A 22,439-nucleotide genomic window follows, 5' to 3' on the forward strand; every position below is an offset into this window, starting at 1 on the left:
TGGTTAGTGGTGAAATCTGCTTTTAATTTTGCAAATTAACATATTCGTTTCTAGTTCTAACGTTGTCTGTAAAGATGCTGGCAAGAGACATTACCAGGAAAACGTGACGTCATTTTGGCCATTCTTCTTACCGCACGCCCTCTCTCTCCGTAAAAGTTCCAGACATGGTGTGAAGTGGGAGGGCGCACAATGGGAACCACACTGCCGCGATGTTAATAGTTTCTATTTATAGAATTCAGCGGCAGAGATTTTAGGCACGGAAAAAGTGGATTAACTCGGCTAATCTCAATGGATTTTACCCAGGAATGTTTTCAAGGCGAGAGAAACATCTGATTTAAGTACTGCGCTTATTAGATTTCATGTTCAGGCCGAAGATTGGCCTAAAACGTGGACGAAGAGTGCATTATCGAGTGTTGGAGAGGTCACGTGATTGGACGAGAAACCTGAACAAAGTTTTCGTGCTTTTAGCTGTCAACATCAATGGCTACAATATACTCCTGCAGAATAGGAGAACTAATAGAACTAATTTCCGAAGTTTCCAATAGTTTGAACACAAATCAGAACATCACCCATCAGCTGGACTCAGATCTGCATAAATTACGATAAATAATGAGGTCGTCGCTTCAATTTCGCAAAGAAAGTTGACTCCATTCGAAGGTTGTTTTGACCAAATTCTGTTGAACTCATCGTTATGAGGGCATTTGAACACATTCTCGTTGATCTTTTCTATAAACGTGTGAAGTTTCGTACCAAAATACGTTTCCGTAAAGGCTTAAAAAAGAAAATTCGTCACTTACAAAATCATCGCTCCGGTAGAAATAAAAATGTCGCCGCCATTTTTTTGACGATAGCGCTCCAGGTAACCTCGGCGGGAAATTTAAAGCGGGGTCATCCGGGGTCAAACAACAGTTTTGCTCACTACCGCCAACTGGTGATATAAATCGACACTAATCTATTTTATATCAAAACTTCTGTATCATGAAGACCTTTTCAACTTTATTTTAAGCTTTTATCTGCTGGAATAGAGCGTCAAAAAATTGTTTTTTCATTTACGCATTTTGCCCCCTGGGGAGCTGAATTTGAGTCGAATCGCCCAAATTTTTTCCGTAAGCAACATTTTCTGCGGTGTTTATAAGCAAGACTAGATTTGAAGTGCCTCGGTTGTATGATTACAAAATGCCCAACTTTGTCTACAGATGGCATGATGGAAGGATGGCAGGATGGGTGGAAGGACGGACACCAATCGAATAGCTATTTGACTAGCTCCGCTGACTTTGTCAGCTGAGCTAAAAACAAAGGATTAAAATAGTATTAATTAGCAGGTTTATGATTATGGATTAACCACTCCAAAACATATTACTGTTTGCCATTGTTTGTATTTCTGTCTCTAAGTAACTTATGTTGTTAGTAACAGGTTTTCTTGGTGAATCTAATATTATTGTGTAGCATTCAGGTTTTGGACTCCAGACTGGGAACACATATAATTGGTTTTCCCAGATTGTGATTGTGAGTGTACTTGGATATATAATGTTATAAATTACAAGAAGTGTACAGAACTCTGCATTCAACTTATTTCTACTGCTAGTCCCTCCCATTCTCTTCCCCCATAATAATTGTATAAATTTCTTAGTAGTGCAGGTTGTGAAAATGCATGGTCACAACCTTGGGGGAAGCAGAAAAGGCAGTCTGGACCTTTTTAAAAATTAAATCAAATTGTTTGAAGTGCAGGTTGAGACAAACAAGCCTAGTAGATGCATGGTCACAGCAAAAAAAGTCTGGACTTTTACAACAATTACTTTGAAGCGTAGGTTTGTTGTGACAAACTAGTCCAGGGAATGGTCCAGCCTAAGCTGGGACAACCAGTACCGAACAGTTTCAAAGTGCAAGTCGAGCACCAAGTCCAAGGGGCGCGATTTTTTAGCCTGCATTGATAGCGAGTAAAAACTTAACAGATACACTGATATTTTAGTCAACCAACTGCCACAGATATACTGTTTTCTTTATTTAATCTATTTTGAGTTAAGTTTTACAGGGAAGAAGAATGAAATACTAGAATCGACTGGTTATTCTGATTACTGCGCAGGTGAGCACTGATATTGGAGGGGTTCGTTTAGTTCTGCGAGTATGACTGAATGTAGCACAGCTCCTCTCTCTTGGTCATCTGTGATGAGGTCATCGAAAACGTTGAAATGCAGCTGTCGATCATCCCTGTAAAACATGATGAAAAAACATCTTATTTTGCCTGCCAAGTTTTATAAAATAAGACCAACAACAGATGATTAGGCACTAATGACTATAGATCAAGGTAAAGGTAGGAATTGCAAATGTCAGTAATGATCAAGGAAGTTCATTGATATTATTGATAAAATAACAATATGATAATAGTAACAAGGCATCTTTTATGGTGGCTTTTCGTCTCAAATTAAGTTTAATAATTTATTTCAATTTTTATGAAGAATTCCCATTTCTCACTTTAGTTGTCCTACAAACTCTGAATTAGGGAACTCCCTTAGGATTAAACACGCCCAGAGCTGTTGCTCTTGTTAACCATTGTTTTTATGTAAGTTTGCTTAGCATTTAGGCGACAACCCATTCATGGTTAAGAGACATCCTTTATTCTGGGATTATCGCTATGTGGACAAATCACCTTGTAATCTGTGCCACCTTTGTCTTATAATTAAATGGTAAGCCATCTGTCCTAGCTTGTTGTTGTAATTATGTCATTAAGTTTTCTGTGTTGTTAGAAACCAATTTTCTTGGTGAATCTATATTTTATGTGTGGGCATTCAGGTCCTGGACTCCAGTCTGAGAAGAACACTACCGGTTTTTGACTTCCAAACTGTGAAACTGTGTGACCTATGATTGTGTAGATGTGTATATGGTGAAGGAACAATATAGTTTAGTAAGTTATTCATGTCTTCAAGTTTTATTTGAACTCTGACCAGCTAGTACCCCCACCCGAACTAGCAACATAATACATCAGTGGATGCATGGGTCCCCGCCAATTGTCAGCACACACCACTCGTAATGAACAAAAAAAGAACCTAATTTCGCCAGGCCCCGAAATCAGTTTCTGAGTTCTAATCAATGTTGTATTCACAGCGGGGAACAATAATGGCTTTATTAATTTTAACTAAAACGTTTGTCGTTATTACAAAGGATTTGCCTAAAATTACAGGAAATATAGATTCAAAATATCTTTGATGATAATTTAGCAGCGTTGTTTACATTCATGTGTACATTTACTACACTTTCTTTACTCTGCGTGTATCTATACATGTGTTAACTGTACATTTCTACTGCGATGACCTGAGACACAGCAAAACAATCTAAAAAATAGTTGATTTCAGCACTCATGACATGTTTAATGAAGTTAAAGCAATTATTCTCAGGGGAGGATAACCCCATGAGCAGAGTCTTGGTGATGTTGAGCGATTAGTATGTGTTTAGAACATAAATTGTGACGAAAGGTTCCGGCCTGAATACGCTAATCTGCTGACGGCAATCCGCCATTTTGCCGGACTTGAAACTGTGATCATCAAATGAAATAGTTCCTGAAAACTCTGCTAAAAATCATCATTTAATTGTTCTTCAGCTATAATTGAACCCCAAAAAAATTCGTTGGGAAGTTATATTACAACTGTGCTTTGCACTGACCAATATTCCAAGCCGAGGGACACCATGACAGGTTCGTCTTTTCACCTTCCAATCGGTTCATCCCCATTTCGCCTACACCCGTTTCGCCTACACCCATTTCGCCTACAAAATTTACCCATTTCGCCTACTCACCATTTCGCCTACTCACCATTTCGCCTACACCCATTTCGCCTATTCACCATTTCGCATATTACCCATTTCGCCTACTCACCATTTCGCCTACTCACCATTTCGCCAACACCCATTTCGCCTATTCACCATTTCGCCTATTACCCATTTCGCCTACATCATTTCAAATGTTTTATGATAGTGACTTCAAATTCAAAAGATGTTTCAGCCTTCTAGTCTAATTTGAAATGTCTATTGGTGCCAGAATTTTGTAATGCTTTTAGAAAGATGCAGTTTATCCAACTAAATACCAACTAAATACTATCAGACGAACTGAGTAGGGCCATGAGTAGGGTCATGAGCTTGATAATCTGACATCGATGAAAATGGCTTTCATATTCTGGATGCATTTTGTGTATTGTAAGAACACTTGCCAGCATTGAGTTACGGTAAGTGTTAGTTTGAGCAAAACATCACAAAGAAACACACTCAGTGTATAATAATCAATTATGCATGTTTATTGGTTTGATTAATTGGTTTACTACTAATTGGTTTAATGTTAATTATTAAATTACAAAGTGATTACAAAGTGATTTAGCTGAATATACAGGTATCTCTTCCTCACAGCTTTCATAAATAGTTCAAGTATTAAACATTGCATATAATAGGATTCACTTGCATGTGTTTTTAAGGAATTCATTAAGTTTGATGTATTGTCTCAGCCTGAAGTGAACTCAGTTGTGGGTGAACACAGTAACGTGGCTTCAGGAACAATCTTGTCATTGAATGGACTCGATGGCTTCTTGCAACTGATTCTTGCAGAATATTTGAGCATTTTGAGAGTGGATTTGTCTGTATTCATGGCTTCTTCATGGAGTGTATAAATTAGCTCAGGGCCAGGGCTGCTCATTTCCAGCAAAACCTTTGCAGTGTACACGGTATAGAGACAATGGAAGACCAGGAAATTACTTTTGTTCCAACAAATAGGGGTGGACAACATCTTGTACACCAAAATTTCAAATTCCGATTGAACAGACGCTCACCTGAAGGAAAGCGATATTGGAAATGTACATTGGAAAATTGTCCAGCAAAAGCAGCTACAGATGAAAATGATAGGTAAGGCAATTTCAGAGGTGTTCGGATTTAAATATCTGATTTGCTGTCTCTCACTTTTACATCAATAATACAATTAAAAGAAATGTTTCACATTTACATTAATAATTTGTTAAAAATTTTGCTCACCCAACCATCAATTTCTATAATTTCAGGTTAACCAAAGTCACTGCTCACAATCATGCTCCAATACCAGGAAAACTAGCCGCTGAAAAAATTTGCCGTGGTATAAAACGAAGGGCAGCAGAGGGCGTCGACCCAGTCCCACGCATATACCAGGATGTAGTGTTCAATGCTGCAAATGATGGGGAACTCAATGATGCCACGTATGCCCATTTGCCGAACTTGAAGGGGATCCAGTCGTCCGCATACCGCTCCAGAAGGAAACGTCTGCCTTTGCTACCACAGTCACGAGAAGATATAGTACTCGAAGGGGAGTGGGCTGAAACTGCAGATGGCAGAGACTTTGTGCTTGCTAATGACGGAGCAGCCGATAAACTGTTGATCTTTGGATCTATAGAAGGACTTTCTAAAATCGCCCATGCCGGCACTTTGTACATGGATGGTACCTTTTACTCGTCTCTAAACTTGTTTGCCCAATTGTACACTGTGCACGCTAAATCTTATGGACAAATGTTCCCGCTCGCATATGGATTGTTCCCAGACAGGAGGCAAGGCACTTATGAACGATTTCTTCGTTTAATCGGTGATGCAGCAGTTCAGAACAATCTCGACTTCGATCCGCAAACAGTCATGGTTGATTACGAGATGGGAGCTATTCGAGCAGTTGAATCTGTCCTTCCAAACACACAAGTAAAGGGTTGTCTATTTCATTACGGACAGGCAATCAACAGATGCGTTCAGCGGATCGGTTTGCAAGCAGAATACCATGATGCCCAGCCTGACGACAGACTGAAAAAATGGATTCGAAGGACTGCAACCCTCCCACTTGTTCCAATTGACCGAGTCAATGATGTATGGAATGAAACAATGAACAATGCCCCGAACATTCCACAAGCGAACGAATTCCGCGATTACGTCAATAGGAACTGGATGAACGCTGACGCAAGGTACAGCCGGAATATTTGGAACCAATATGATCGCCTAGACGAGGCGAGAACAAACAACGCTGTTGAGGGGTGGCATCACAAACTGAACCAATATGTAGGCAAGGCCCACCCAAATCTTTTTGAACTTTTGCAATTTCTGAAGAAGGAGGAACTTTATCAGCGCTCCGAACTTCACAGGCTAGAAGCTGGTGGCCGTCCTAATCCAAGGAGACTGACATATATCCGTCTTGATCAGAGGCTCCAGAGGCTTAAAATGCAGCTTGAAACCCGCCAACGAGACATCATGGGTTACGTCGATGCTGTTAGGCATATCATATGAACAAGACATTGTGTCATGGACCTGTGTGTAGACTGAGCATTGGACCAAATAATAAACTTGAGATAGATCATACTAATAATTTGTTTTCTTTCTTGATCACGACCCTGTAATGACCATTTGTAAAGCCAAGCTCCACAATGAAGATACCCTGTAGGGCAGCGCTTGGTTGTACCAAGATGTAAAAAAACAGACCAAGACTCTTGGGTTCTTCACTTACAAATATTCATAATTGAAATGATGAAAAGCCCCCCCCCCTCGCCTTTATAACCCCTTGAAAATGGAAGTACTAGTATGTCGGCAATTGACCCGAACACATCAATATCTACATGTTGAAGAGTGACCTTCCCTCCCCCCACCCCCAATTAAGTGAAGTGAAGAGAGACAAGACCACCATAGAATATTTATAGGTTGGAGGTTCCAGACCTATCAATTAGACGCGAGTGTGTTTTCAACTGTCAAGTGCTTATTTGGAGAGGTATTGGAAAGATATTTGGTATGGCAAGTCTACAGATAAAAATAAATTTTTTGATGAAAAAATAAATTTTGATATTTGGTAATTTGACAATAAGGGGCGTGTTTTGATATTTGGCTGAAAACAGTGGAAATATCATGGTCTCTCAAATTTGTCCAATTTGAAGAAAAAAATTCGTGGACAACCACCAGTTTTAATAAAATTTCACCATTTACTCGCCTGACTGTCTGGAATGTCATATCCAAATTTCAGATTCACAACCCGAAGCATTGCGAGGCGGTCGAACTGTGACAATTTAACTGCAAAAAGGCTTAAAAAATCAATGGTGGTCTTGTCTCAAGAGGCCGGGTTGGAATGATAAAGTATGGTAAAGTTTAACTGGGAAATATACCATAATATAAAGGAAAAAAACCAAGCTCAACAATTCGTAAAATTGTTCAAATGTCCAGCGCACACCACTCTTTTCCTTTTTAGTAGGCGAAATGGTGAGTAGGCGAAATGGTGAGTAGGCGAAATGGTGTGTAGGCGAAATGGTGAATAGGCGAAGTGGGTGTAGGCGAAATGGTGAGTAGGCGAAATGGGGGTAGGCGAAATGGGGGTAGGCGAAATGGGGGTAGGCGAAATGGGGGTAGGCGAAATGGGTAATAGGCGAAATGGGTGTAGGCGAAATGGGTGTAGGCGAAATGGGGATACACCTTCCAATCATGGTCAAAATTTTGAGAAACTATCAGCAATGAGAAAAAATTTATAAACTTAATCCAATCACAACAATCTAATCAAGACATCTCACCTTGTCTGTTGAGCGTTTGATCGATTTATATGATCTTTATAAATAAAAGCTTCCTCGTCGGTTTTGTGGTGATTTAAATGAGAACTATAAATGCAGCGTACGACATTAATCTTTTCACAGGCTTAGTGGTGATGCGATAGCCTCTTTGCAAATCGAAAGATTATTTCCTTTTCTATATCCGCGGTACCGCTTTTCAAGATGGTGGCAACTTACTAGAACTAGAGGCATTGTAAGGAACGAAATCAGCCCCTTTAGTGTCAAGATTGGCTGCTCGGGATGCACAAGTTTTGCCTCAAACCGCGATATTCAAACACGACTGGCAATATGCCAACTCATAATTTTTACCAATACCCCCAACTGGTGACATGAATTGAAACTAATCAATTTTATATCAAAACCTTGATATTTTGCGGACTTCTTCAAATTTATTTCAAACATCTATCTGCTGGAATGAAAGTGATACTTGCGTAATTTACGCTTTGGCCCCCTGGTGAGCTGAATTACAGTCGAATCGCAATGATTTTTCTGTTACAGCATATCTTGGGCTGTTCTTCCTGAGAGCCAGTTTTGAAGTGCCTAGGCCTTATGATTACAAAATGCCCAATTTGTCCACGGATGGATGGATGGAAGGACGGACCCCACTCGCATAGCTATTGGACTAGCTCAGCTGACTTTGACAGCTGAGCTAAAAACGAAATAGCAAATGCATTAGGGTAATCTATACACCTTGGGTGTTAACTCAAGGTGTATAGAGTTTTACTTGGAAAGAAGTCAAGTTTGGAGTAACATTTTGGATGCAGTTTTATGCCAGTCTATAAGAACGCTCTTGCCCAACAAGGGCATGAAAATTACTTTAGCAGACCAGCATTTAGTGAAGAACCTGTGCACAGGCATTTACAACTAACAGATGGATAATTTGATGAAACTAGAAATATATAACGCAATTGGGGTAAATTGCGAATGTATGCCCCCGCTCTGGTGTGTTCCGTGTGTTAATAAGTTCATTGCGCGCGTTATTTAGCCTATAAATATGAAATTGTGGCTATAAGCGCACCTCGAATATAAGCGCAGTGCGCTTATAAGCGCATAAATACGATAATATCTTCTCTGTGGCTGTTTATGAAATTTTGTGGAGGCTCTCAAATAACATCCACAATAATATGGCTGTTGACTGGGCTAGTTGGTCTGACAATAGACATGCACGTGAACAGCAGAGGTTGGTTTTCCCATTTACTCACTACAGAGGTGAAGCGTGGTCTATACTATTTTCGCCGTTGTCATCTCCTTGATCTTTTAAGTTTTTGCCATTTCCAAGGCGATTGCCTGTTAGCAATTTACACAGAAGATCAGTGGGCAAGCTGTTGACCCTGTTACTGGAAATGCATCAATTATGCGATCGCCTGGAATCAGTCACAGAATATCTGGTACTCAGGAAGTTAAAGACTAGTCACTGCCGGGTAGTAGTGCAATCTGCTAGAATCAGTCACAGAATATCCATTGCTTACATGCTAATGAATAACAACTGTCAGGCTATTTATCCCTTCTCCTGGTGTCAGTCACAGAATATCCAATGCTCGGATATCAATGAATAGCAACTGCGTGGCTATTTATCTCATCTCTTATCTTATCTCATCTCAGCAAATTTCTAAGATGGCGGCTGGAGGCCATTTTGGATTCTGGAATGCGCCCAAAATCGATAGAGAAACTCCCCTACTGAAGACCATTACACCACAAACGTTTGAAGTGTGTCAAACCTCTAGTTCTTCAGTTAACAATCGGAATACCAAAATCTAGTTGGCTGCTGGCAGCCATATTGGATTTTGGAACACGCCCAAAATTGATAGAGAGCATCCCCTGAATGACCATTGCACCACAAAAGTTTGAAGTGTGTCAAACCTCTAGTTCTTCAGTTAACAATCGGAATACCAAAATCTAAGTTGGCTGCTGGCAGCCATATTGAATTTTGGGCCAGGCCCAAAATCGACAGGGAACCTCCCCTACACAACCTCATCACACCACATAAGTTTCAGGTCTGTCACTCACTTGGTTCTTGAGTTACAGGTCGGAATGCGAAAAACCAAGTCGGGCCTGGCAGCCATCTTGGATTTCAGATCGGGCCCAAAATGGATAGGGAACCTCCCCTACACTAGGTAATAACACCACATAAGTTTCAGGTCTGTCACTCACTCGGTTCTTAATTTACGGGGTGGAATACAAATCACCAAGTCGGGGACCTGGTGGCCATCTTTGATTTCGGGTCTGGCCCAAAATCGATAGGGAACCTCCCCTACCATAGACCATTACACCACAAAAGTTTGAAGACTGTTGGACCTCCGGTTCTCCAGTTAACGAGCGGAATGCGAAAATCTAAGATGGTGGCTGGCGGCCATCTTTGATTTCGGGTCGAGCCCAAAATCGATATGGAACCTCCCCTACCATAGACCATCACACCACAAAAGTTTGAAGACTGTTGGACCTCTGGTTCTCTTGTAAACGAGCGGAATGCGAAAATCTAAGATGGCGGCTGGCGGCCATATTGGATTTTGGAACACGCCAAAAAACAATAGGGACCCTTTGACACACTAGGCCTACACCCCCTAAAAATTTCAAGTCAGCCGAGCAAGGGGTTCTTGAGTTATAGTCTGGAATTCAGTGCGGCGGACGCGGACGCGGCGGCGGCGGCCGGAAACCACCCAAGTACATAATGCCCCCACTTTAGCAGAGGCATAATAATCAATGCTCCCTATTCCGCTGAAACGGAACCATACCGTTTTTTCCAGTAAGTCTCTTATAACTGCTGGACGACGGAAGACAACACGCTATTGATACCGGTATAAAAGTGTTCATGTCGTACAAGATGAAAATATTGCACGTCATCCAGTACACTTTGTACCCTTCACAATTTACAGCAATTTTTATAGCCTGACAAAAAAAATGCCCCTTCTTCTAATGAAATGGTCAGGGCCATTGTGCTCACCTCATGTGGAGGAAAGATGGATAAAGATCATGGTATTGTGTCATGTAGTGTTAGGTTTGATGTAGGTCCAAGCAATTACAATTTCCCCAAAATGGCCAATTTACAGTACATTTGACCTCTGTGACCTTGAAAAGTAGGTCAAATCAAAGAAGACCCGGGTGACACATTAAATGGTTGTTAGAATTAGATGTACCTATGATATAAAATTGGTGCCAATCAGGCAAGTAATTAAGGAATAATAGAATTTTGGATTTGGCCCCCTCCCTGGAGGCCAAACGGCAAATCAGATCAGACCAAACTTCGGTACCTGAGATCACCTGACCAAGGGGTACAAGTGTACTTAATTTGTGATCAAAAGTCATTGCGGTTAAGAAACGTGCCATAGTTATGGCCTGACGGCCATTTTACGCCATTTGACCTCTGTGACCTTGAAAGTAGGTCAAATTAAAAACCTGTGTGACATATACTGTATGGTGGTTAGACGTACCTATGATATCAAATTGGTGGCAATCGGGCAAGAAGTTAAGGAATAATCACATTTTTAAGGTTTTTGGATTATGCCCCCTGATGGTCAAGTGGTGAATCATATTGGAGCGAACTTCGGTCCCTGAGATCACCTGACTAAGGGGTACATGTGTACCAAATTTGGGATCACCAGTCATTGCAGTTTAGAAACGTGCCATGGTTACAACCTTACGGTCAATTTACGCCATTTGACCTCTGTGACCTTGAAAAGTTGATCAAATCAAAAACCCGTATGATATGTGATGTATCCTTGCTTGAAGTACCTACCATAAAATTTTTATTGAAAACGGATCCTGAACAAGAGACATATCACACTTTTTATGTTTTCAGTTTTGGCCCCCTGGTGGCGAAGTCATGAACCAGAAATTCAGTCACAGAGTACCTCTGACCTAGTTGGTCATGTGCACAAAGTTTCAAGTTCATAGCTCTAGCGGTTAAGAAACGTGCCACAGGATACGACGACGACGACAGACGACGGACACAGGGCTAGTCTATTGTATAGACTCCCCTAACGGTGAGCCAAAAAGCCCATAGCAAAATCCATCATTGCTATGTGGAGGAAGTTCAAATCTCCCGCCATTGAGACTTCACAGCGACCATGACGTCATAATTTATGCCGAAAGAAATTTTTGGAAAATCACACAAACTCATTGATTAGTTGTCACAGTCAATTATATGTTGTTAAAAACAGATTAACCCTTTCGCTGCGCCGCTCAAAATTATTTCAATATTGATTCCTTGCTGCCCCCAAAATACTGTAAAAGCCAATTTTAACATAGGTAACTTTGAGGCCAATATACGCCTGAAGGAGAAGAGATAGAGATTTTAACTATTGGAAAAGGTTGTTGGGGACAGCATGGACTTTCAAATTATGCAGTTGTTAATAACCTGAAATTATGTTAATCAACTAATTAACGCTAATTAATATTAATTAACGAGGAAAAAATAAGATTTTTCATCTTGACCCCTATCACTATCACCCCCCTCGGACCCTGAATCACGCACACTATCATCCCCATGCATGCTGTGTACATCGGCATTTTGTTCAGAATCATAATCAGACTCGTCTTCTAACGCCTCGAATTCACTGTCACTGTCAGCGAATATTTCATCAATTATTGATTCTGCAGTTCGTCGAACACGTGACTGAGCCATTTAAATTTGTTTACAAAACTTTGGACTCAAAATATCGGCTAAACTTTACATAAAAACACCGAAGTTTTCAATCAGAAATCGGAAGTTCTAGCGGTAAACAACATGGCAGGACACCTAGCGACAAGTTTCTGTACTAATTTTCTATTGAAAACATCGTCTGCTTCAGGTCTCTCCCAAGTCGCAGTTCTCCGTACATCCGCACAGATCGGAAATTTTTTTTGGTCGCAAAAAAGCGTACATCCGCAGCGAAAGGGTTAAGGGATCACGTCCAAAGTCCGCAAGGTGAATATTTGGGGCGAAAATTCGCCTGGTCGAATATCGCCACAATCATTCGCCTCATTTGGCACAGAGGTTTGAGGTTGTTAGTATTATGGTATGCATTCCGAAGGAGTGTGGCGGAATGTACCGAATCATACAGCTAATCATAGTTAGGCTTATGTTTCCAAGTCTCAGCCCAGCAATCAGTACCTAATCATATGTAGTATCTAGTCATCCTAAACAGCGTCCACCAGCGCCCACTAGCATCCACCAGGTTTAAAGTCGGGTATAAAGTCATCCAAATAAAATTTAGTGGCCATAAACGTAATAAGTACACCATAGAAAACACATTTCCTGAAAATGTCATGACTTTTGGGAGTAAGATAAGAGAGATGTTGTCTAAAATTTAATCACAGGGCTCCTGTTGTATTGGGAAGTCCTATCATTTCCTCCAAGTCAAATCCAACATGGCCACTGACTGAGTGGTGGACGCTGGTACATTTTAGACAACAACTTGCTATTAAATCAAGCACACAAATGTCACAAAACGATCAGGAAATGTCCTGCTTATTTTGTTTATGACCATTAGATTTTACTTTGATGGCTTTAAGTATGTGTTTAAACCTGGTGGACTCTGGTGATTATCGCGTGCAGACTTTGGACGTGATCCTTAAATACCATTTAAACACTTGAAAGCTTTAGGGAGTTTGCTTGTGTCAAATGAGGACTAAAACAATTGGTAAAATTCATGTACAGTATACACTATGTAGATACATTGTTGATCATCGCTGCATAGACACCATGCATTAATGTACACAAACTCGTACCGGGACTTGGTGTCAGCAGATAGACCGCAAAATAGCATCCATTATATAGGCCGTAAGGATGTGTACCTTTTTTCAGGTACCGTGGTACCAGCTGAGATAGAGTTTTTGTTCCATGTATTGCCATAGCACCTTCCCACTCCGGGAGCCCAGAATGGCTTGATGAGAATATGGACAACCTTGTTTCATTGACGTTTTGCACTGCACTGAGTAAATGGCAGTTTAAAAACGAAAAGATACTTGAATCCTAAATGCATGAAAAAAAACGAAAATATCGGGGAGAGAGAGAGAGAGAGAAAACCAGTGAAAACAAGGAAGACTGCCCTTTTACATGTAGGCGTGGGCGGTCTTACTAATATAAAGCACACATCTCATTTGGAGGTCAGGAGAGTGTTGAATCAGAACAACCGGCAATCCACGACTGCTTATACCTCCATATCTTGAATCCATATAAACCTCATCATCCCCATATGACTTTTTGTCATGTACGCCACACCGATGGAAGATAACTTGTGAAAACCTTCCTGAGGATTGTTCTGCTCGGGACGAGCTGGTTGAGAGCGAGATATGATTGACTGAATAATGAACAACGTATCTCAGAAAAGAAAAGTTACCCATTTTAAGAATCTCAATGTAGATCATCTTTGCAGGACAAACAAGAAACAGGTTCGAGTAGGCTGTGGGCCTATTCCTAAAAGGAGCTTAACCAACATTCGAGAAGCAATTTAAAAATGTCCTTTATCATGATTAGCATTAAGCTCCTCAAATCGCAATATTATGATACTTCATATGAAGTCATTAAAGAAAGTTGCTCCTAAATGTGGTTGATATTAGTGATGTGAAAATCAATTTCTTCTGGGTGTACAGCACTTGAACTTCCCTTAGTTGATAGTTGGCGCCACTTAATGCCAGTTGTCATTTTGACAAGATCTCTCAGCAATGTCATTGCCAGTCAAGCTAGAAATGAACTGCAGATCAGATTCGTGCCTGGACATCAAGTGTCACTTTCATAATCCATTCCTTCTCAGCATTGTTGATTGCCTAAAGAAGCACCAGACATCTGCCTAATGGCAACACATTATGTTACTTTGTCAGTAGGCGTGATTAGAGAGAACGACGATACAATGCATTCTCCTGCAGGTGGAGTGAGCTAATCAAGCTAAATCTTCACCTTTTATCATCATGCCTTCTTTTAACTAGTATTAATGGCCAATCAGGTAACTATTGATCTTGCTTAAGACGACACGGTTTGCGCATCATTTACGACTCCCCCACTCACTTCAACTTAGACTTAGAGAAAGAAGTAACGGTCGTCTGATGGCAACTTCGATTAAACTGAACTGTCAAATGTTTTTACATCAATAAACCATGTGTACTGAACGGTAATATTTTAAATCCTGGATCGAGCCAGGGCTTCAGGCGGAAATTCGTCATTTAAATGGAATTGAACAAATCACTAGAAAACAGTTATTTAACACTTCAACAATCACAGAACATAAGTATAAATAAATTGTGTTCTCTAATCTGCTAAATCTTCCCACCACAATTCGTATTAGTCAAAACTTCTAAAATGTTGTGATTTTTACTCTACAGATTAAGATATTGCTTTCGTTTTTTTGGATAGAAATCTTTTTTTCCAGGCAAACCAATACGGAAACTCCCCTACATTCGGCCATCACACCATAGAAGTTTCAGGTCAGGTTGTCAGGCGTTTAGGTTGTTAGTCAAGGGACCAATGATGAACTTTTGAACTTTGCTCTCTATGACTTTGAAAATTGGGTGCAGCAAAAAAACTCATGAGACATATGGTGTATCAGCAGCAGATACACCTACCAAATTAATTTCATGAACTTTTGTTGAGTTGTAAAGGAGAAAGCGCAATTCTTCTGTTTTCAGCAAACACCCTCTGGTGGTGAAAGCGTGAATCAGATCTACAAGATTTTCAATATCCAACAGATCCTACTGATATGCTACACATTAACCTCATATGAAAAAAAATCTTGAGGAAGTCTCAAGTTAGAGGGTTTACATTGTTGGTCAAGGGACCAGTGATGCACTTTGGCTAAAACGAAAAACTCATGGGACATAATGATGTATCCTTAGCAGATACACCTACCACATAAATTTCATGAAATTGCGTGGAGTTTTAAAGGAGAAAGTGCAATTTTTCTATTTTCAGCAAATGCCCCCTGGTGGGGAAATCGTGAATCGGATCAACGCAATTTTCATTAGCGAACAGCGCCAAGCGTTATGCTCCACATTAACTCATGTGAATTCGGCAGCGAAAGTCATTTTTGCAAAAATCGTTGCAGCATCTCCACCATCCGGGGATAAACATGTACCTAATTTTGTCTCAAAAACATTTCGAACAAATGCAAACCTCCTTCTTGCTAGTTACTAAATAAGTTTTGTTTTGTTCATTCCATAGGAGGAACTAAGAAAAGTCCTTATGGCAGCACCGGCCAAGTCCTGCCGTCTAGATCCGATCCCTACCTGGCTCTTACGTAAATGTTTGAGCGTGCTACTTCCAGTGCTCGTTCGCATTATCAACAAGTCTCTCCTGCTTGGTGAAGTTCCTGCTTCTATGAAGCATGCTCTCATTACACCTTTGCTGAAAAAGCCATAACTGGATCAAAATGAACTGTCAAATTACAGACCCATATCGAACCTCACTTTCCTCTCTAAATTACTAGAGAGAGTGGTTGCACTGAGGCTGAAGCAGCACATGTCGTCAGAGGGGTTATATGAGCCGCACCAGTCGGCCTACCGTGAACACCATAGTACTGAAACAGTGTTAGTGAAAGTTGTCAATGATATTCTTTGTGCTCTTGACTCTCAAAATGAAGCGGTGCTTGTGCTTCTTGATTTGTCGGCTGCATTTGACAATGTGGACCATGCTCTCCTTTTGAGACGACTGCAGAACAGAATAGGACTCTCTGGCAGTGCACTGAAGTGGTTCTCGTCATATCCCCATGACCGTATGGTCTCAGTGTGCATAAATGGATGTACATCAGACAGTGTTGCATTGTCAACAGGTGTTCCTCAGGGCTCGGTATTGGGGCCAGTCCTTTTCAACGTGTACACATTGCCACTTGGAGATGTGATGAGTGTCCATGATGTGCATTCCTACGATATGTATGCGGACGATAATCAGCTACTTGGAGCCTTCCCCAATGGAAAAGTTAAACAGGGTTTGTCTTCTGTTGGAAATGTTGAATTCTGCATTCAAAGCATTGGAATGTGGCTAGTTGCAAACAACCTACGTTTTAACGGTCCAAAAACAGAGCTTATGGCGATTTCCTCGACTAGACGAACTCCGTGCATCTCTACAATAACTGTCGATGGAGAAGTGATAAAGAGTTCTGATTTCCTAAGAGATATTGGTGGCTGGTTGGACAGTCACATGAACATGACTGTTCACGGGAAGGAAGTCTGTAAAAGTGCATTTGCCAACTTGCACTCCATTGCTGGTTGCCAGTTCACTTGCGCATTGAGTACAAAATCATCAACTTGACGCATAAAATCTTCCATGGAAGGGCACCAGTTTACCTTGAACAGCTGCTTAAATGTCTGGATTGCCCACGTACGACGTGTTCGATGGACGAAGGTTCCTCGAAATTAGCCGTAAAACGAACAAAGACACTTTACGGGGATCGCAGTTTCTCAGCGTCCTCGGCACGGCTGTGGAATAAGTTGCCGACGGAACTAACTGCGATTGACAATCAGGACACATTTAGGAAGCGCTTGAAGTGTTGGCTGTTCGAGAGGCATTATCAGTGACAATGAGTGGAAATCAACAAATAGCGCTTAAACAGCAATGCGTTCTGAGTAGCGCTATACAAATACTAGACATTATTATATTATTATCATTATTATATCCACTCAATCTGTTGCTCTGTGATCTTTAACTGATAATCATTCCCATCGCAGGGAAGGACAAACACTTCTTACAAGAGCCTACAAGATTGTGTAATAACAACAAGTACTGCAGGGTGTGCCTCAGTTTTCAACATTTCAGCCAATGAGAGTGCATGTTAGATAGGGCGATTGTTTTCAACATTGACTGCGATGCTAGGAAAGAGGTAAGAGTTGTTTTGATTAGGCGGAATGGAGTGCTAGGTGGTAAAATAATTCAAAATAAGGCAGGGCCTCTCTATCTTTACGGTAAGAAAGCCACCTTATAAGACACCACATAATGCATCTGTAAGGTAAATCAGGGTATTTGTAGCCTCGGTCTAACTGTAGCCCCTGGCAATGTTTTAGATTCATATTCCGGTAACCATGGAATTATTCAGCCAACCCAAGTATTAATATGAAAGAGGTGACTCTTGAGTATCACACCATCAATAGTTTTGAACTATGCAAATGTTGTGTAAGAGCTTTGGCTATAAGAAGTAAACCTAGAGCCTGGCGGCTATGATAGCTTCGCTTGGTTGACAGTTACAGTGTGTCAGACATGTCAATCAGACTGCTTGCTACAAATTTATTTAATTGACGTCCTGATTGGACTTCATGATCAGGTTGCGGTTCTTTGATACACAATACCATACGCAACAAGTGCACTTGTCTCAGGTCAGCATGGTCTGGAATAAGCCATGTCACCTGCAGGTTATTTAGGTCATTTATAATGAAACGAGCGGGGCGTTCAGAGTTAGTCTCGTGCGTAACCCACGAGTCTAACATTAGTGCAACACACGATGTATACACGTTGGAAGGAACGGAATAAACGGAGACTACAACAGCTCTTCTATTCTCTGTACGTCCCCCTTCTATACAACGATACAGTGCAAAGCGTGTAGTGGAAAGGCCAGCAGCAGGGGTGAACGCGGCAGAAGTTTCATTCATGCACGCAAACACCGCATGTTTTTTGGGGAATACCTCGAATGACGTCATGTATTTTGAAATTTAGCGCTCTAAAAGTAAAGATCGAGGGCTTTCCGGTGATAAGCGGATGAACCACCAATGCACTTTTCCGGCATCCGCCACTTTTTCTCGATTTCATTTTTCGCTCGGGATTTTATTAACAAATTGGAAAGGTTAGGATAATCGATTCGAGACTTTAGACCTGCATATTAGAAGTACTTAACTTTGTGATCATTAAGTTTTAGCTTACGCGGGATCAAGCATTATATATCCGTGCGCATGAACAAATTTTATTGCAGGTTCGTTCGTTGGTAGAGAAAAAGATACTACGCGTCATCTATGTACATGCAGCTGCATGTAAACTCCGTCTTCGGGGTGATCAGGTTATCCTACATGATTTTCGGCGTACTAATTTCCTAATGGTTTCAACGATAAAAAGACTGTATGCGATAAGCTTCGCTGGCAATTAAAAGCTAAAAATCTGATACATGAAGCGTATCAGGTACATGCACAAACAGAGCATTGATATATTTGAAACTTGGTTCAGGTGATCAGTATTGAGCGTAGAGAATGTTGTATGTGGCATTTGATGTCATTATGAAAAGTCAATTTTTTAGAGACACTTTTCTGACCAAGATACCCATGGGGTACTTGTAGCTCGATAAATAGCTCGATATATCATGTCACAAATCATTAAGATGCTAGTTTCTTCATTCTTATACACATCCTGAGGAAATTAGAGGTTAACGCAAAGAGGATACCGCGGTGACGTCACATCACGTGATCCCGACCCATATTAGTGATCGCTATGGCCAATCAGATTCAGTCTACTGACAGCACCAGCACTGAACACATCTCCACGTCTCACTGTCTGGTGCGCTCCTGTACACAAAAACACCAATAGACATGAAATATTGCAATACCTAGTATGGATTCTTCCTGTGTAAAATAAAATTTACAGAGCAGATTAACTTCCACGAATAAAAAAGACGTTTGGCGTGGCCATAGTGCGGAAATAATGTCTCCGCTAAAATACACTACGAAATACACTAGGCAATGCACTACGCAATATACAGTAGAGATGCAGTTGAGTTTGTTATTGTTTTGACTTAGGAGCTCGCCCATATCATAATATATTCATGTATTCATGAAGTATGAACTCATTTCTGTCACATACAACTCTAAGAACAGTCAATTTCTCCTTAAATCATCACCGAAACAGCGATATCCGCAGGAAGATTTCGTTCTAGTGTCCGAAAATGCATGATCTTACAGGGGCGCTAACTCGACAAATAGAGGGGATCTATGGGGATCTATGCGAGTTTTAGGTATTACAGGTCTCGAACTTGTAAAATCTGTAAACATGACTCCAAATCCCATTATGATAATGAAGAGATTGCCCCATATCTGGGAGACTGTTTTGAAACCATCGCTAATTTTGGAAGATCGGTGCCCGGCTATTTGGTTTAAAAAACCCTATTTTTCCCCATCAAAACAGCACTTTTCATTATTCAAATGATAGCTTATTGTCTGAAGACTTATTTCATAGCAGAAAAGTACTAATAACTCTGATTTGATGCGAAAAATCTAACTTTTTTGATGACTTGATTTTCCCTTGGCCGTGGATCGAGTTTGTTTACAATATGCAGCGCCATCTTGGAAAAAGCCGTGACGTCACCGCGGTATCCTCCTTGAGGTTAACGTTCGCTTCTCCGGCCCTGCACACAAACCCCTGAGACATTTGCCCTCGTTTGGTGAATTAGTCTGCGCAGAAGTAAGTGCGCCCAATCACAGCGTCGCCTACATATGAGTCTAGGAATATCAAAAACGATATCCAAAGTCGCATTCATTCTTCGGCGCAGTGGATAGTAGTGATAGTAGTCCTACACTATGCCTGAATGTTATCGCTGCTTTGGAGAATGACTCGCATTTGATCATGCCGATAACAAGAGGCAGTGTCACCTTCAAGGTGTGCACAGCAATCTCGATTCAAAGAGATCTCAGTGTGGTTTTCATTCATACAAATCATAGAAGTATATAATAGTACTAGAACTGAGGTTGACGAGACCAGCATTTTTCATGGTACATTTCATAACCATTACATGTAAGTGATGCCAGCTATAGCTGAGCCATACTTGAAACTACAGTTTTTAATGGCACACAACAAGATCGTCAGGCGATCCAGAATATCAGAAGCTGTTGTCTGACACAAGGTGTAATTTATAACATAAGTGGTAGATAGAACTTTGTGTTTTACATCAGTTTGAAATCAGTCAGATTTGCGATGACATTGTTTGAATTGTTGGTGAGTGATTGCATTGATCATTATTATGTGTTCAATAAATACCGTTTGTGTATGTTTTGATACCATCAACATCTCGTCATCAACATAGATTGGAATAATATTGAAAGTTTTATTACCAATAAAGACCATAAACCTGAGAAAAAAATGTTTTCATACATAAAAAAACATGCAATTTGTAACTTTAGGTAGGGGCCACAAATAACAAATGGCCACGGGGTATTTGTGGCCCCTGACCACAAGTCTTGTATTGCTCTCAGTGGCATTGTTTTAGATTAAGTGCCCTGAATTACAGGCTGTAAAATTGGAAGAGGTGCCACTACAGGATGCAGGCCGGTTTAAGTGAAGCTGCCTGGAAATCTCTTGCATAGCAAAACTAAGGTGAAAAAGGGGCTACAAATACCCCACTTTACCTTATAATACAGAAATCATTGCTCCCTATGCATGTGTGACTGGCATCAAAATGGAATAACACCATGATGCGAGGATCTCACACTCGAAGTCATTCCTTAGACAATAGGGAGGTTGAGAACAGCGACTTATCAAGGATCCTTAATCGTATACAGATAAAACACTGTAGAAAGAGTAAACATTTTGTGTTCATTTCAGTCGTATTATACGTGTAAATTCCCTGATCTCAACCTCCCTGATACGACTTACTCATTTGGGACAAAAATGTACAAAAAAATAGTTTTGTAATGCATCATGTTGTGGTCTAAACTTAAAGAGATTTTTTTCGGTGGTTTATACAACAGCTTGAATGCTGACTTTGAGTGCTAGCTTTGACAACTGCTGGCGCTACTAGAGCTTGCACACAATGGTCATACATACATGTAGCGATGGTCTTACCTTATTTGGATCCATTGGATTATCACTAAGATGCACAACAGGCCCCGGATGGGTCTTCCTTGATCTGGAAAGAAGCAAATGATGCTGACGATAAAACAGGAATAACACAGTGTAAGCCCCCATCTAGCTCATAATGCTGCTATAAACTATGCCATGCTTTGGGTTTCACTACACAATTTCATTAAATCCATCAGACATGAGGTCAAACCAGTGCCTGGTGTCACACAAGGCATCACCGAGATGCATGCGGAGACCTAACTACTGGCATCAGATACCCAAACCTTCACATTTGATGGAGGAAGAGTCCAATGGAAGCTTTCTAAGGCACTTTCAGTTCATTTTAGGTGGCACAACATTTGATACCACCCAGATTCAGCAAAGGGTAAAAGACAAAAATATTCATGAATTTTGCCAAGTTTGCACCCCATATACTCAGATTGAAAAAATTTCTGGCACAAAGCTGAATACCATGAGATAGGCAATTTAATGTACTTCTAACTTTTAGAAAAAAAATCGAGGGTCAAAACAGTGCAAAGCGGTCTATTCATCCATTGAAATGATAACACCAAAAAAGGCACATGTGAAGCGGACGGCAAACCAGCACCTGGTGTGACCAGCAGGGAATCACTCAGATGTATGCTGAGACCAAACTACTGGCACCAGATACCCGTCCTGCACCAATGGAGGTAGAGTCCTAATGAAGCTTTCTAAAGCACTTTAGCGCATCTAATTCGTTTCATTACCAGGTAGGAGGTGCCAAATCCTGCTCGGTGACCAAGAATTAGGCCAAACGCCATTTGACCTCTGTGACCTTGAAAATTAGGTCAAATCAAAAACACGTAGGATAGGTGATGTATTCTTGCTCGGAGAACCTACATTTGTACCATAGAAATATCATTGATAAGCGAGATATTGCACTTTTCATTAGGTTATATGAGGTAAAGAGTCATGTGTAACAAATTTCAAGTTCATAGATTTAGCTTTATCATAAAAATTTTATCGAAAAACGAGTCACAACGGATACAGCGGTATTGTATAGACTCCCCTACGTTGAGCCAAAAATCCATGGTCAAAACAGCCAAAGCAAAGATTCGTCTGTTGAATCAGGAATACCCCAAAACGCATGTGTCTTTTTGACGGAACAATGCACCTTTTGA

At 40.7% G+C, this 22,439-nt stretch overlaps 1 protein-coding gene across 8 annotated transcripts in view; it reads right to left on the reverse strand.

Moving 5' to 3' along the window:
- Positions 1-22,439, reverse strand: part of LOC135487457 (syntaxin-binding protein 5-like) — a 368,020-nt gene that overhangs the window by 222,832 nt on the left and 122,749 nt on the right. For all 8 annotated transcript variants that reach the window (XM_064771115.1, XM_064771121.1, XM_064771120.1 and 5 more), the window contains exon 6: positions 21,283-21,346. In XM_064771115.1, coding sequence (XP_064627185.1) covers positions 21,283-21,346 — 64 coding nt within the window. The remainder of the gene's footprint in view (positions 1-21,282; positions 21,347-22,439) is intronic.

The sequence above is a fragment of the Lineus longissimus genome, chromosome 5 (assembly GCF_910592395.1).
Source record: "Lineus longissimus chromosome 5, tnLinLong1.2, whole genome shotgun sequence".
NCBI lineage: Eukaryota > Metazoa > Nemertea > Pilidiophora > Heteronemertea > Lineidae > Lineus > Lineus longissimus.